General features: G+C 37.4%; 1 protein-coding gene across 1 annotated transcript in view; it reads left to right on the forward strand.

The window, feature by feature from the left end:
- The first annotated feature begins 147 nt into the window (after positions 1-147).
- LOC135467769 (set1/Ash2 histone methyltransferase complex subunit ASH2-like) overlaps positions 148-14,346 on the forward strand; it is a 50,849-nt gene continuing 36,650 nt past the window's right edge. Inside the window, exons 1-13 of the mRNA XM_064745612.1 lie at positions 148-195; positions 1,150-1,563; positions 2,137-2,226; positions 3,054-3,142; positions 3,794-3,873; positions 4,313-4,408; positions 6,581-6,652; positions 7,395-7,488; positions 8,122-8,197; positions 10,006-10,223; positions 10,550-10,627; positions 11,178-11,267; positions 11,874-12,070. Coding sequence (XP_064601682.1) covers positions 149-195; positions 1,150-1,563; positions 2,137-2,226; positions 3,054-3,142; positions 3,794-3,873; positions 4,313-4,408; positions 6,581-6,652; positions 7,395-7,488; positions 8,122-8,197; positions 10,006-10,223; positions 10,550-10,627; positions 11,178-11,267; positions 11,874-12,070 — 1,641 coding nt within the window. The 5' untranslated portion in view covers position 148. The remainder of the gene's footprint in view (positions 196-1,149; positions 1,564-2,136; positions 2,227-3,053; positions 3,143-3,793; positions 3,874-4,312; positions 4,409-6,580; positions 6,653-7,394; positions 7,489-8,121; positions 8,198-10,005; positions 10,224-10,549; positions 10,628-11,177; positions 11,268-11,873; positions 12,071-14,346) is intronic.

The following is a 14,346-nucleotide window of genomic DNA, read 5'->3' on the forward strand; positions in this document are numbered from 1 at the left end:
ACAAAGTCATTTGATTATTTGACTGAACGGTGTGAATAGCACTGTCGTTCCAAACAGAATCAGCGCACTTCCATAACCTGGAAACTTTAATTTTCCAAGATTTTCAGAATGTCAACGCGCTTTCTCGCGAGAGTGACCAATATTGACCATGGCCGATTCGGCGGGAGAGAAGAATGTGGCTTCCGAATCAAAAGCGTATGTTATAAAAACTCGTTTGAATTCGCCCTTGTTGCCAGCATATGGCACAAAGTGAACTATGTTCATTTTGTATGGATCAATTAGTATGTCTGATTTTATGCTTGAAGTTTTTATTTAAGTGTTAAATACTCAAAATGCGAAGGCTGTGCAGCGACATTCGAGCTCTTGAGTCATCCAGAACCCAATTTTCGATGGAGATGCTGGTGACAATTGATGCAGATGCGAAATTCTGAAATTGATGTTTTTGATAAGTGAAAGTGCCAGTGGGTATTAAGGACAGAGAATGGGGATGAAATTCTACATCTACTTTCATGTCTAGCCATAGATTTGATTATTTTTAAAAGTTATTAGTTTAAATTCTTATTTTAAATTTATGAATCCTCTATACTTCCTCCAAATCTGTATACCTTATACTAGTGCTAAGCGATATTGTATTGTGGAGCTTCTATCTTTGGCATGTACAGTTAGATGGACTCGACAGTGATGCACATGCTAATTCTGACGTTCATTATAACCCTGTTAAATCCTAGTCTGAGATTGCGCTAACGTTAGATTTGGCAAAAATTTTGTTCAGCCAAGGATGGCCCCAAACCAGTGTCAGAGTGTGCTCCATTTAAAAACCATGTGCGATGGCAGTGGCAAGTTGTCACAGTGTTTGAGACAAAAATTGGCCATTAAATACGTCTCCATGCCCTTAGGACACTTCTGTTCCTTATCTAGTTATCTGTCAATTTGTCACAAACACAGCATTGATTGCTTAGGCCTATATCCTAGACCACTTGGCCATCTTGTTCTTTGGAAGGGGAGGTTATTCATGTGCCTATTTAAGAGGGTGCACCTTCCATTTATACTATTCAAGCCATCGCATCAAACACTGCCCATCCTTTTAAAGAATCAGGTGTTCACCCTATCAAAAATCAAAGTTTTGAGTGATTTATTCTTTTTTATTAGTGAGGAAACCCAGAAGTCAGGAGAGCAGGCCATGGAAGTTGTCAGTAGTGAAAATGAAGCCAGTAAAGTCCCAAAACCCAGCGCAGGAGGAGACACAAGTACTGAACAAATAGATGAAGTCAAAACGAGAGAGGCTATCGATCGTGAAACTGGAACAAAATCCGTGAGCCATGCAGATAACAGTGGCAATGCTGCAATCCCACACACATCTCAACCAGAGATCAAGGGAGATAATGCTGTACAAACTGAAGCGGTACAGAAAGCTATGGTGGGAGAAACCAAATCCAATGAGCTGACCTCCAATCAGAGTGCGGTGTCTGCTGTTGTTGCTCGCCAAGAACAAGTCATGCAGGTGGATGAAGCCTCACAGGAATCCACTGATACTCAGGACAGTAACTCGGAAAATTGTTATTGGTAAACATGTCAAATATTTTTGCCTGAAAATCTGCCGAATTTATGTTGAAACAAAGGTCAGAAGTTTATTAGTGCAGTGGCTGTCGCAAACTTGATATGACCGGCTCTATGTATTTGAAATAGATTACAACTGAACTTGTGTTCAGATTTTAGAAGATTCTGATTTTTCTCTACTCATAAATCTTAACTGCTGTCAAATATGTGAATGGTATGATCTACAATAGTTTAATAAATATAAAGATGCACTGGTTTATTATTGGCCCTCACAGACTCAGTATTACCAGGATATCGTAGGCTCTCTGTACATGAAGTAGATTACAATTCATTGTACGTTCAGATTTTAGAAAACTTAAAACTGCTGTCATATATGTGAAGGGTATGACAAACATTTAAATAAGTATGAAGGGTCATAGTTCACAGTTCAGATGAATAATAATTGTACAGGAGACAATATGTCATGTAATTTACTGCCATTAGTAAGGAGGATTTCATTATGAATAAGGTGTTTTCATGAAGAATACATTTTTGTATTTTTTTTCGGGTTTTTAATTTGTGACATTTGTTTCTTTTCAGTGGGAAAGGACGGAACCTTGGAACTGTGGAGCTACAATGTGCAGTGTGTCTTAGATGGTACCATAATGAATGCATCAACTGTTATGTTGGGTACGTTAAGTAAGAAAGTAGAGAGAAAACGTGAGACCTGATTTATTGATTATCCACATTTCAGACCTTGACAAAGGTGGTTGGTTTTTGCCAAGCTCCATGGTTTCTTGCTCAGCTTGGCTAGACTGGCCCTGATAGCACAGTTGGTGGGGCGTCCACTTCGGCAGTGGTAGATCCAGGGTCAGTCCTGGGTCGAGTCACACCTCAGACCTTAAAAGAGGAAGTTGTAACTTCCTTGCTTGGCGTTCAGCATGAAGGGGATGCAACGACTGGTTGACCTGTATTTGTATTTAATGGCTTTGGCGGGGCAGCTTACTGCAGGCTTCGAATTTAACAGCGGCCACGATGGCCATTGCCACTGCTGATGGGTCACATGGCCGTAATGCCGCTAAAAACGACCATTGTCTGGCAACTGTAAAACAGGAATGGCCTACATGCTCTTGACAATAAAAGGATCAATTTTTTCATCACGTCTGTCATATTTTGTGTTTTGTTCGCACACCATTTTCCTCTGACAGTAAGTTGATGTTTCCAATAATTTACGACAATGCCATACCAGCCTGTATTCAGAAACCATGCCCTCTTAAGTTAAACTGTGAGTGTGTACACATGAAGGTTTCCGATACTACCTTCAATTTGCGGGAGCAATGTACGAATCACTGCGTGGCTGCAGGACGAAGTGTAGAGCTCTGTGAAACTGCTCGTCTATGAAAATGCCGTCATATGAGAGACTAAAGCAAATTAAATCCATAACATTGATAAAATGATGTGGACATACTAAGACTGTTGATATATCATGTTTGTCTGTTCACATTATACATTTACAGGACATGTATGCCCTATATGACAAACTATCAGTTTGGGTGCAAACGTTGCAATGCTACTAAAGTGGAGAGTTTCACAAGAAGAACAGCAAGTAAGTTTTGTTATTCAACTTTTGTTTTAAAGGCACTGCCCAGTGACTGTGATTGCCTGATTTTATGGTTGGTCAAAATGGTGATCATGCAATCTGATGTGCTTCATCAATGTCACAAATCACTGTATAATGGATCGTAAGAGGTAAAGATGATGACAGTCAACAAGCAAAGTTAAGTGTCAATGTAGGTTGCGAGTTTTGAGAAAAAAGGTGTTATAAGGCAGTTAAAAAGATAGATGGAAATTCATGAGCAGCTAAATGGCATTCTTAGTTACGAAAGGGCAGACAAAATTAAGTCAACCCATTCACAAGCTAATGTTTGTATCTCTCTGTGCTATTTGTTTTGCTTTAATTTTAATATTAAATTTATTGGAAAACTCATAATTCATATGGGAGTGATCTAGATGCAGAGGCTGTATTGCACCCAAATATTTGTGTGAAATGTTTTTTTTTTTTTGTGAATACAAGATTGTGGTTTTAGCTTTGTCTTCATTAATCCATCAAATTCTTTGGTGGAACGTATTTCCTAATTTTGGATTGTCATTTTGATTCTCATAAAAAATGATCATTACATTCTTTTGTAGGGTGAACATGTTGATTTGATATAACGTGTTTTAGTGAATCAGCACTAGTGTGTGTTTATGTTTTCAGCCTTCAGTCAGATGTGTCTGACAGCAGTAGCAAACCTGGCCCATCAACACCCTAACACTGTGATGTTCTCCAAAGACAAGGTAATCCATCTAGCTTTGTTGTAGTTCAAAAGTTCATATTAACAAACTAGAAAAGTTCTTTATTCAGCACTTGTAATGAATTATGTTGTATGTGATGAAAGTACATGTATTTTCTCTAGCCATTCTGCTTAAATATTTGTGGGAAATTGACATATAAATAATATTTGTCAGAAAGGAAAATCTTCATGATAATCTATCAATAATGTGCCAAGCATTGTGCTTTACAAGTTATTGAAGACTTATATATATGCTCAGGTTCTGCTGAACAATTTTTCCATCATATGTTGACGATATTGAAGACTTAAGATGATGTGGAAATGTTGTTGTCATTTTAAAGCAAATGTAGTACTTGTGGTGATTGGGAAACACCTGGTGTTCAAATTGGTGGTGTATACTTCTTTCTCGTTCATTTCATGGCCGTGTTGTATGTTTCTATCAGGACATCATACCTTACATTGACAAGCATTGGGAGAACTTGACGTCCATGCCTCGCAGGGTAAAACTCACGTGGCACAACACAGTATTGAAAACAATGGTAGGTACCTAAAACTAGCCTTCAAATGTTAAGGTAATGAACTATACAGTATTATTAGGATGTCTAGTTGCACGCAAGTTTTGTTACAATCCCAGATTTGATAACGCCCAAATATTTTTAAATAATATTGTACTTAATATTTTCATCGTTATATTAGAGAAAAGCCTTATTCTTTTAATGTTTAGAATGTGTAAATGAAAACAAAAGTTAGTTAAGTCTTTCTTCAAAGTTCTCTTTACATGTCTTGAATTTGTTTTTTTTTTTTTGTTTTTTTTTTTTTGTTTGATGGGCTGCTAGTGAGATAGTGTACTGATTGGTGTGGGATCCTACAAGTCCAAATCTTTGCAACCGGTAGCTCAAAATTGAGTTTTTTTCTGCTCAGATTGAGTATACTTGTATTTTAAATGCCGACTTTAACCTGATACTTTTAAATGCTGACTTTAACCTGGTATTGAGTTTAGTTCCACTTTAGCGGCCGGTAGTTTTTTGGACATAAAAGTATATATGAAATATATATATTGAGAGAGAAAGTTTGATTTCATTTGAGGTTCATTTCTCATCATGATTTTATGGTTGGTACAGACATATACTTTTAAAAGTATATTAACCTGTTGAGAAATATACATTGTACAATAAAACAGATATAAACCATGGTGATGCATGTTCAGTTGTTGGTTGTTATGTTAAAGGAAAGGAAGGAACAAACAAACATTGTAACAAAAGTAAACTTGCAAGATACAGATGAGGCTTATCCTGCTCAGACTATTGGTACATAATGAAACAGTCACAAATCCTGCATATATCATCAAACATAAATGACATATGCAAAAACAAAGCCTGGGCTGATACTGATCAGAGATACTTGTATAATTATATTAAAACAGTTGTTGGCTGTTTATATTAAACAAAGAAGTGCTGTAAAACCCTCCATATAGGTACACTGTATGTTTTACTATGTTGTAAGCGCCAAAGGGAGCCCTACCTCAGATCATTGAATAGCTTTGACCTAATTTATGTTGCCTGTAAAACACTGAAAATACTTTAGAAAGAAGGGAGCCAATATCATGTTGTGCTGTAAGAAGTTATAGCGTGAAAAATGCACAGGTCTGCCCTTTCAGCTGGAGCAAAATTATCCTTCCACTTGACAAACCTGCTAAATATGGGATATCCCAAACAGTACATTTCTGGCACCAAAAAAAGGGGCTCAGTGATTTTTTGATGACGTAGGTTTGATGCAAAAATCTTCCATTTTGAGCCTGTTACTACAAAATTTAAGATCTACATGAATCAGTTTAATTTTGTCACATTGGCTCACTTGGCTCACAGAAATATACACCCGTCCATCACTAAACTAATTTAAGTCACAAATAGTAAATTCACAGCGTAGATTCAGTAACTGATTCCCTTCAGCTGCCTGCACCCTATATAAAACTGATACATGTGGGAGCTTTTCTACTATTATACCCAGTATTTTGCACTGTACGCTGTGTTTTTTGTTGTTTTTTTTTGATGCAAAGAATCCGTAAGTGGTGAATATGCGACAACATCACATTGCAAATGCGTTGCGGGACAAACCTTTGTGCTTCTACAGAATTACGCAGGTCAACATGCAGATTTAATGACGCAGCCAGGTTGACCAGAATCTGCCACACTGACAATAAAGTTGCTGAAGGCATATAGTTATGTGATAGTGTGATGTGTTGAAAGGATGCGTGATCTCGAGTCTTCTGTGATGGCGGTCCATCTTTGAACCCTGTAAATGGGGAAAGCAACACAGATTTAGTACATTTACTCAACCCATGTGAGCACAGTTAGGCCTTTTATTTTTTTTACCATCTTGGTCGTGAAAATAATGGCTGACTACTTAGGCTTGTCACGGGCCTATCCATTGACGATCGAAGTCAAACACTATGCATATAGGATTCAAATGCAATTCAGTGTTTATCCAAAAATTTGAGTGTTTGAATTGTACCACCGAATATAGGGGTTTAAAATGGATGTGTAAGTTTCCCTGAAATAGCATTTATACCTAGTCATAAATTCTGCAGCATGGCAAAATTTTTCCTAGATTTACTGACTGGTCAGTAGGGCGAGTTCATAGGGCGAGTTAAGTAGCATGTCAGGACAAGCACTATGCAAATTTCTCAATATTGTTGTTTTTGTTGTTCACAGACCAAAGAAAGTGAAATATTTGTCAGCAAAGAGGAGGCCAATGGAGATTATTCATTTAGTTTATTAAACCCAGTAAGTGTTCGGCGTGATAAATTAGATAAGATTTGTTGATGGGTTGCATGCTGTGTACATCCATCATTTAGTGTCTACACAAGTAGACACTAAATCTACATGTACATGTAGTATATAAGTAAACATATATTACATAATATGTTTCTCTGTAAACATCCCCTACACAGACAAATGGCCTTGCAGTTTAGAATACCATGTTACTTACTTCATCACCATTATCTTAAGGGAATATTTTGTTACTGACAAATGTGTATTGCAACATTTTGTCACTGAAGCAAAGATTGTAACCCTGAGGTTACTGAGTTCACTCTTGTTTGCCTGAAGAGTTGTAGTAAAACTTTATTACTGTAGAATACTTGCATCCTGCATTAGATCCAGTTCTTTTCTTTAGAGCCCTGATAGTTATCCTTGAGTAGTAGAGTTCATATTAAACTCCGAGATGGTTAGAGTGCTCGTGCAGCGCAATCATCAGTGCAGTCGCTTTGAGTTCAATTCCAGCTTTTGCTGGCTTCGTCCCTGGCTGTACATGGGAAGGTCTGCCGGAAGCCTACAGAGGGTCGTGGGTTTCCCCTGGGCCCTGCTCGGTTTCCTCCCACTGTAAAGTTGGTCGCTGTGAAATATACAGTGTAAAACACTAATCAAATAAATAATTTAATAAACTGTTAAATCTTCAATAATTTTATGTTCTGCAGTGATGAGGTCAGTATAAAAGTGCCATAATCTGTGTGTTTTTTGTTTTAAGGATCTGACAAGGATAGGGCCTGGATTGGAAGCACTCAAAGCTGTGGCTCTGGCAAGTCGGAACTCTGATATCAAGGCTCCATCATATGTAGACTGTAAGAAATTACCTAAGTATCACCTTTCTGATGTGAAACTTTATTATCATTAAAACCATAGTCTTTTTTTTTTATAGAGTTCCTTTTCATAAAGACCGCTTTGGTTGTTTAGTGGTTAGAGCATCCGCCTCAAGGCCGAGAGAACCGAGAAGATCTGTCAGCAACCTGCAGATGGTCGTGGCTTTCCCTCGGGCTGTGTCCGGTTTCCACCCACCGTAATGCTGGCCGCATCTTATAAATGAAATATTCTTGAGTACGGCATAAAACACCAATCAAATAAAGAAATAAATAAATAAATCAGTCTAATTCTTAGACCTGCATTTTCCGGATTACCCTGGTGCCATTTTTTTTTGGTGCCTATGTGGCAATTAATTATTGTCTTGCATAAAGTTTGCTGGAGGAAATGAATAATTTTTCTCTCCTGAAGTTGTAAGAATTTTAAAAGATAGCTTCTACTGTAAGAAAAATAAGAGATTAGAAAAACTGCCCACTGTGTGAAATATTCTTGACTAGAGTTTTAAACCAACATAATGAATAACTAAATCGTGAACTAGTTATGCTACACATTAAATATTGAGCCAAATTATGTATGTGTCAGCAGCAACCATTCTGAATTGAATTTCTTTTTTGCAGCAAAAAGCAGCAGAAGTACAAAGAGAAGATTTCCGGTAGATTATCAGCAGCTCCAGGGGTCACGGGCAAAAAGAAGGTACTTCATGATGTCTACATGTAAAAATGTTTGAAAAGGCTCCGTGTCAAGTTTAGTGTGATAATATATTTTACCGACAAGAGATAATATATGACTTGTGGCAAATGTTAGTTCCAATACTTTAGTATTTAAACATGCCTCGTCCCTTACAAATAAAGATAAAACTTTAGGATTATTAAAAAAATGTGTTATTATTTTTTTTTATTCTCAGCAATGCAATAAATTGTACATTTTTGCCATTTCAACAATTTATATGTATATGTACATGTAGTATATGAAGTTCTGTGCTTTACAATACATCTCTCATTAGCATTTTATGTGTGTCATAATTTGAGTGGCGTGGTGTAGTGGCATTTTCAGCCAGGTTTCATCTTCAGTCATTTATGAACAGCATGGTTTTACGACTGGCAGCATGGTTTTTATGACTTACTCCAATTTGACCATGCTCTCTGTTTTATATGGCAATCAATAATTGGGAAGGATAACAGTCCTAACCTTGCTTATCTGTAGATGTAGACCTATATGCACACACACGCTGTATTAAGTAAGCTTGAAGTTGCTTTCAAAGTCAAACTGAATAAGTTCCAAGAGCATGTTATGAAATATGTTATGTTTAGCTATTTTTGGAGCTCTTTATTTTGGGCACACACTTCACCATCTTAGGAAATGTTTCATTCAAAGCTGTCATCATTACAATGTGAAATTATTATACTGCAGTGTAGCCTCTCTATAGCATGCCGCTTTGGGGACAGGCTTCTGAGCGCATTATTGGCTAGCTTGTGCAGTAATAAAATGACCTCAGGATTCAGTATATAGGGCTACAGTCTGTCTTACAGGTCATGATTTTGACATTGAACAAAGTTTTATCGATGCAAAATGTGTTCGTCAAATGCTTTCTTATTGTTAGCTTACTGTAAACGCATGAGATTTTTTGTTACCTAGGTGTTAAAGTATTTCAGCACAGCCCTACAAATCATATCACGTAATGACAGACCAGATGTGATCTACAGAACTTGGTGCATGTTAAACTTTTCTACAAGCTGAATTCAAGTAATGTAGTTCATCCACTTTATTTGTAAACAAAAAAATAAGCTATAACACATTTGGTATCCTCTTCGTCCATGTCTGCTCGTATTGGAAGTAACTCCAGGAACTTGGATGCCTCAGATTCAAAATGGCAGACTGCAGAAGACTCCCGATCACGTGACCGCGTTATAGGAACTGAACAAAAATAAAGGAATGTTCACCATTTTAATGTATATCATGGAAAATCAGTGTATTAAATGAACGAAAGAGGAAAAAAAATAAGAATTGAGTGAGTTCGTCTCAACTCTCACATGTCAGCATGCTGGTAAGCCAAATCTAACTCCATGCAGTTTCACACCTCGCTTTATAGCCATTCAATAATCTGATTGAAGCTGTCAGCATTTACTGAAAGTGTGCAAATATTAATCCCTTTATGAGGTATGCCTGTCACAGTGAGGGAAAATGTGTTCTGCATTGCTGACGAAGCCACACACACTCGGAAGTAATGCTGCAACAACAATGTTTGGAATCTACCTTGCTTGCAAAGAAAACATAACCAGTTACAAAGTAAAAATTCATTTCTTTTTGCTTAGACTCCCGTAATATTCAAAATCTTAAGCCAAATAAAGCAAATGATGTCGAGTTATTTGTGCATATTTGTTTGTGAAAAATCTTTATTTGTTTGCAGTTTTAGCTGTTCTCACATGAAAGTACACCACAGGGACAAAATTTGGGTCGCCTTATACCCAATTGCGCACTATATGGCTATACTATTGTTTCAGTGAACTGGGAGCGACCACTAAGATGGCTCCTCATGGATACCCATTGGAACACCCGTTCAACAAGGATGGTTACCGCTACATTCTGGCAGAGCCCGATCCCCATGCGCCCAACAGACAGGCGTTTGACGAGAGTCTAGATTGGGCAGGCAAGCCTATCCCAGGCTACCTCTACAGAACATTCCTTGGCTCAGAGGTTTTACTGGCTCTCCATGACAGAGGTGATTTTGACAGTGATCTAAATGGATGTAGGGCCGTGTGTCGTGGGCAAGTGATTAAAATGTGTGTTCAGTTAATTTTGCAAATTCCTTTGTACCCCTGTCATTTTGATGGGCATTGAGGGCAGTGAGTGGTAAGTTGGTCCTACACAGAGTATGGGTAATTCTCTACACCTAAGTCATGTTTCTGAGTACAATATAAAATACTACATGTCAGATTTAAATCAGATATTAAAATAAATCCAAGTATTATGCAGGATTCTTCATCAATATTGTACCAGATGTCTAAAACGAATGTTGAGTTGAATATTTGTGTTCTACTTCCACAGCTCCCCAGTTGAAGATTGGTGATGACAGATTGACTGTGACAGGCGATAAGGGCTACAGTATGATCCGGGCAACCCATGGTATACACTAATTGCAAAATGAAGTTATTATTTCCTGCTCAATTTCTCAAACTGAGTCTTCTAGGATCACAATATTGAGGTTTGAATACTTTAAAAGGAGTTATTATACACTTGTTAAACAGAACAATTTTACGGCAACCGCTGTCTTCCATTACAAAAACCTGCTTCTGCATATCAGGTACACGATAGCCACGTTGTGTTGTATGGCTGCAGCTTAGTACATTATGGTCTTGGGTAACAAGATACTGTATAGTACACAGTATTGTGGAGTTACCCAGCAGTTTTGGTGCTACAGTATTGTAACAGTTCATATATAACTTGTCATAGGTTTGCTTACTCTGAGCACTCCTGTTGTCTCCATCCATAAAACTGGCTTTCATTGGAAATGTGAAATGTGCTTGAGTAATGTTTTGAACAACAATGAAATAAGTAATTAAACATTCTGAGTAGAAAAGTGCAGTATGTGGGTATTTGCATAGACTTGCAGATCATGTGAACCTAGTACTTTCATATGGTCTGCAATATTTTTTTATTTATTTTTTTTTTTCAGGCGTTCGCTGTGGAGCCTGGTATTTTGAGGTCATCATTGATGACATGCCAGCTGAAACGGGTACTCGGATTGGCTGGTCACAACCTCTGGGTACAATTGTCTTTTTTTTTTTTTTTTTTTTTTTTTTTAAAAGGTGGTAACTCATCGTGTTATAGCTCAAGGGGAACCACTCTTGAAGGACAATATCATAAATGTGAAAGAAATTCTTAGTTTCCTTTTTTAATGTTTAGTTAGATTTTCCAGCAAAATAGTATGTGTATTTCATACAGATTTTGATCCTTTCTGTGATCTTGGATGTGGAAATATTGTATGCATTTATTGAATTACATAAATGTCCTCCCCCCTCTTCGATCCTCCTTAGGATGGCCTGCCAGCAACTTGCAGAAACTAGTCATAATACATATATATCCTCCAGTTTCCTTCTCCCATAATGCTGGCATCCATTGTATAAGCCAAATATTCTTGGGTATGGCATAAAACGCCAGTCAAATAAATAAATCAATACCTAAATGTCCTTCATGTCTTCTTTAATACTCTGGGTCCTCATTGAATGCAGTCCAAGAGGATATTTGTCTATATCCTGGAAACCATTGAAGTGAAAGATGAAAAGAGAAAAAAACAATTTTTGTTGTTGTATTAGTAAACCATCAGTCTGATAGTATCAAACAAATTCAGTTCATCAGAAAATATTTGTAGGTAACCTTCAGGCCCCTTGTGGTTATGACAAGTTCAGCTATTCCTGGAGGTCAAAGAAAGGCACGCGATTTCACCAGAGTCGTGGTAAACATTACACAGAGGATGGTTACAGTACAGGGGACGTGCTAGGGTTTTACATCTACCTCCCGGACCCAGATGATCCTGGCAGACTTCTCCCTCCAAACTATAAGGATAAGGTAAGTGCACTTTTTCTTGAGCTGCCTCAAAGATACTTCAGGGTTATTTACCATGGTGATGTATCTCTCCACTATGCCTTGCCATGCATGTTACTCCTGACCAGAGTCAAATGCAGGTTTATAATTTGGGTGCCCCTTCATGTCCCATTTTTGTGCTAAAATTGAGAAATTGTGGACCTATGTCTAATGTAAGTCTGAGTAGGCAACTGTGTAATATGAATATTTAGTCAAAAATAACAGTCAGACACATTTTTAACATCAAATTATTGAGAATATACACCTTTTTAAAATTTCTAATTGCTGTTGATTTGGACTTTGTGTTGTTTTGCATCTAGTCTTGGTGCCCATTAAAGGTATGAAAAAGCGACATGTGACCCTGCAGACATATGTTGTGACTGCTTCAAAAAAAAAGTCCCTAGAAGGTTTAATGTATGACGTTACCTGTCTTCTTGCAATCTTGTGATTCTTGTGATGTGCACTGTTAATGTCAATAGTTGCTGGACATTTTCACCACTTGTTCTCTGTGTGTGGCAGGTTTACAGTGAAAGCATTTGATTGGTTATAATTTATACACATTTCCAGAAGGTTTCATTGGAATTAAACAGCGCATTAAAAGTTAGTTCCTCTCAAAACTGTGTTTGACATTTACCAAGGTACTTGCAAAAACCACACTGTAGCAGGGATTACCCTGTAGATACAGATATGCTCCAGTAAGCATGAGCAGATGCATGATCAGTCGGATTTAGACAATTTTACAGACAAATTCAGGATGGCATTGGATTTCTTCTTATGGATGACAGTGCCCGTCCATATCGTGCCCGAGTGATAAATGTCTTCCGTGAGCATGAAGGCTGTGAGCACACTCAATAGCCTGCCATTTCCCCAGATCTCAATCCCATTCAACATTTGTGGGACCAATTGAAACAAGCGGTGTGTGGCCATGTTACAATGGTGCCTGATCTTGATGACGTTAGACATCTGCTTCACGAGAAGTGGTTAGTCATCCTTCAGAATCGGATTACACGCCTCATTAACACGATGCGAGCTCGCTGTCTCAGTCTGATACAAAAACGTGGTGGTTAAACTAGATTTTAACATCATCTGAGCTGTAAAATTTTCATAATCCGACCCATAATGCATTTGCGCATGCTCATTGAAGCACACTTGTATCTACAGGGTAATCCTTGCTACAGTGTGTTCGTTCGATTACTGAGATGCCGTTGGCAAAATTTGACAGTGATTGGGCAAACATTTTGGTCAATGTCCAGCATTATTTGGGGGAGGGGGGGGGGAGAACTGTTTATATTCCAAAGGGATATGGAAATCCATGTAAAACTCACCTGAAAAATACCAGTCCGTGAAATAAAAGAAACAGTGATACTCACAGCTTTTTTGTTTGTAAAATTCCGATTCCACAAAGCTATTTCTGGCTATTGAAATTTGAAATAGTATCTTAAAGCTTATTTTTGAGTTTGTCTTCCTTATCAGTGTTGTCTTGAGATAAATGTGTCCAAATTTTAACTTTCTGTTTGAAAAAGTAAACATCGCAAAGAGTTTTTAAATTTTGACTTGCATCGGAAATGGCTTTGTGGAATTAGGGGCCTGTACCTTAACATTACAAACATACATGATGGTCATGAGTTTCTCCCGGGCTCTCCCCACTTTCCTCCCACCACAGCTGTCATACAAGTGAAATATTCTTGAGTACAACTTAAAAACCAAACAAATAAATAAGTAAACACAAACATACTCAATGAAAGAGAAGCAAATTCATGTATTATGTAAATTACAGCAGTGTTTATTCACCTTTATGTACAAACATATTAACATTTCACTTTGTAATTTTATCATTTTCATGAGGCATATTAATTATTTGCATAGCCATTGGATGTACATTTAAATGTACTGAGAACATTTGAAATGTGTGTTGGACTTCTTATTGTGTGTATCAGACTTTTACGTCAGACATATCTCATACGTTTTCCTTACAACAACAACATTCACGTAGTACAATTTTTAAAGCACTGTTAAAAGACTATTAGACACATGCAGTCAAAAGGTGTGAAATTAATTGAAATAAACATTGTAAAATGGAGATTCATCTCATATACATGTAAAAGTTTTTTGGAAAAGACAATGTTACCCCACATGCACACATATCAAGAAACATCTACAAAAATATAACCTGCAATTTGTACAAGAAGACAAAGTTGTTTTTACATGTAACTGACTCTTGACAAGTATGTCTTCTCATTGCTATCACAAGTATAGACTAA

Source organism: Liolophura sinensis, chromosome 1 (genome assembly GCF_032854445.1).
Source record: "Liolophura sinensis isolate JHLJ2023 chromosome 1, CUHK_Ljap_v2, whole genome shotgun sequence".
Taxonomy (NCBI): Eukaryota; Metazoa; Mollusca; class Polyplacophora; order Chitonida; family Chitonidae; genus Liolophura; species Liolophura sinensis.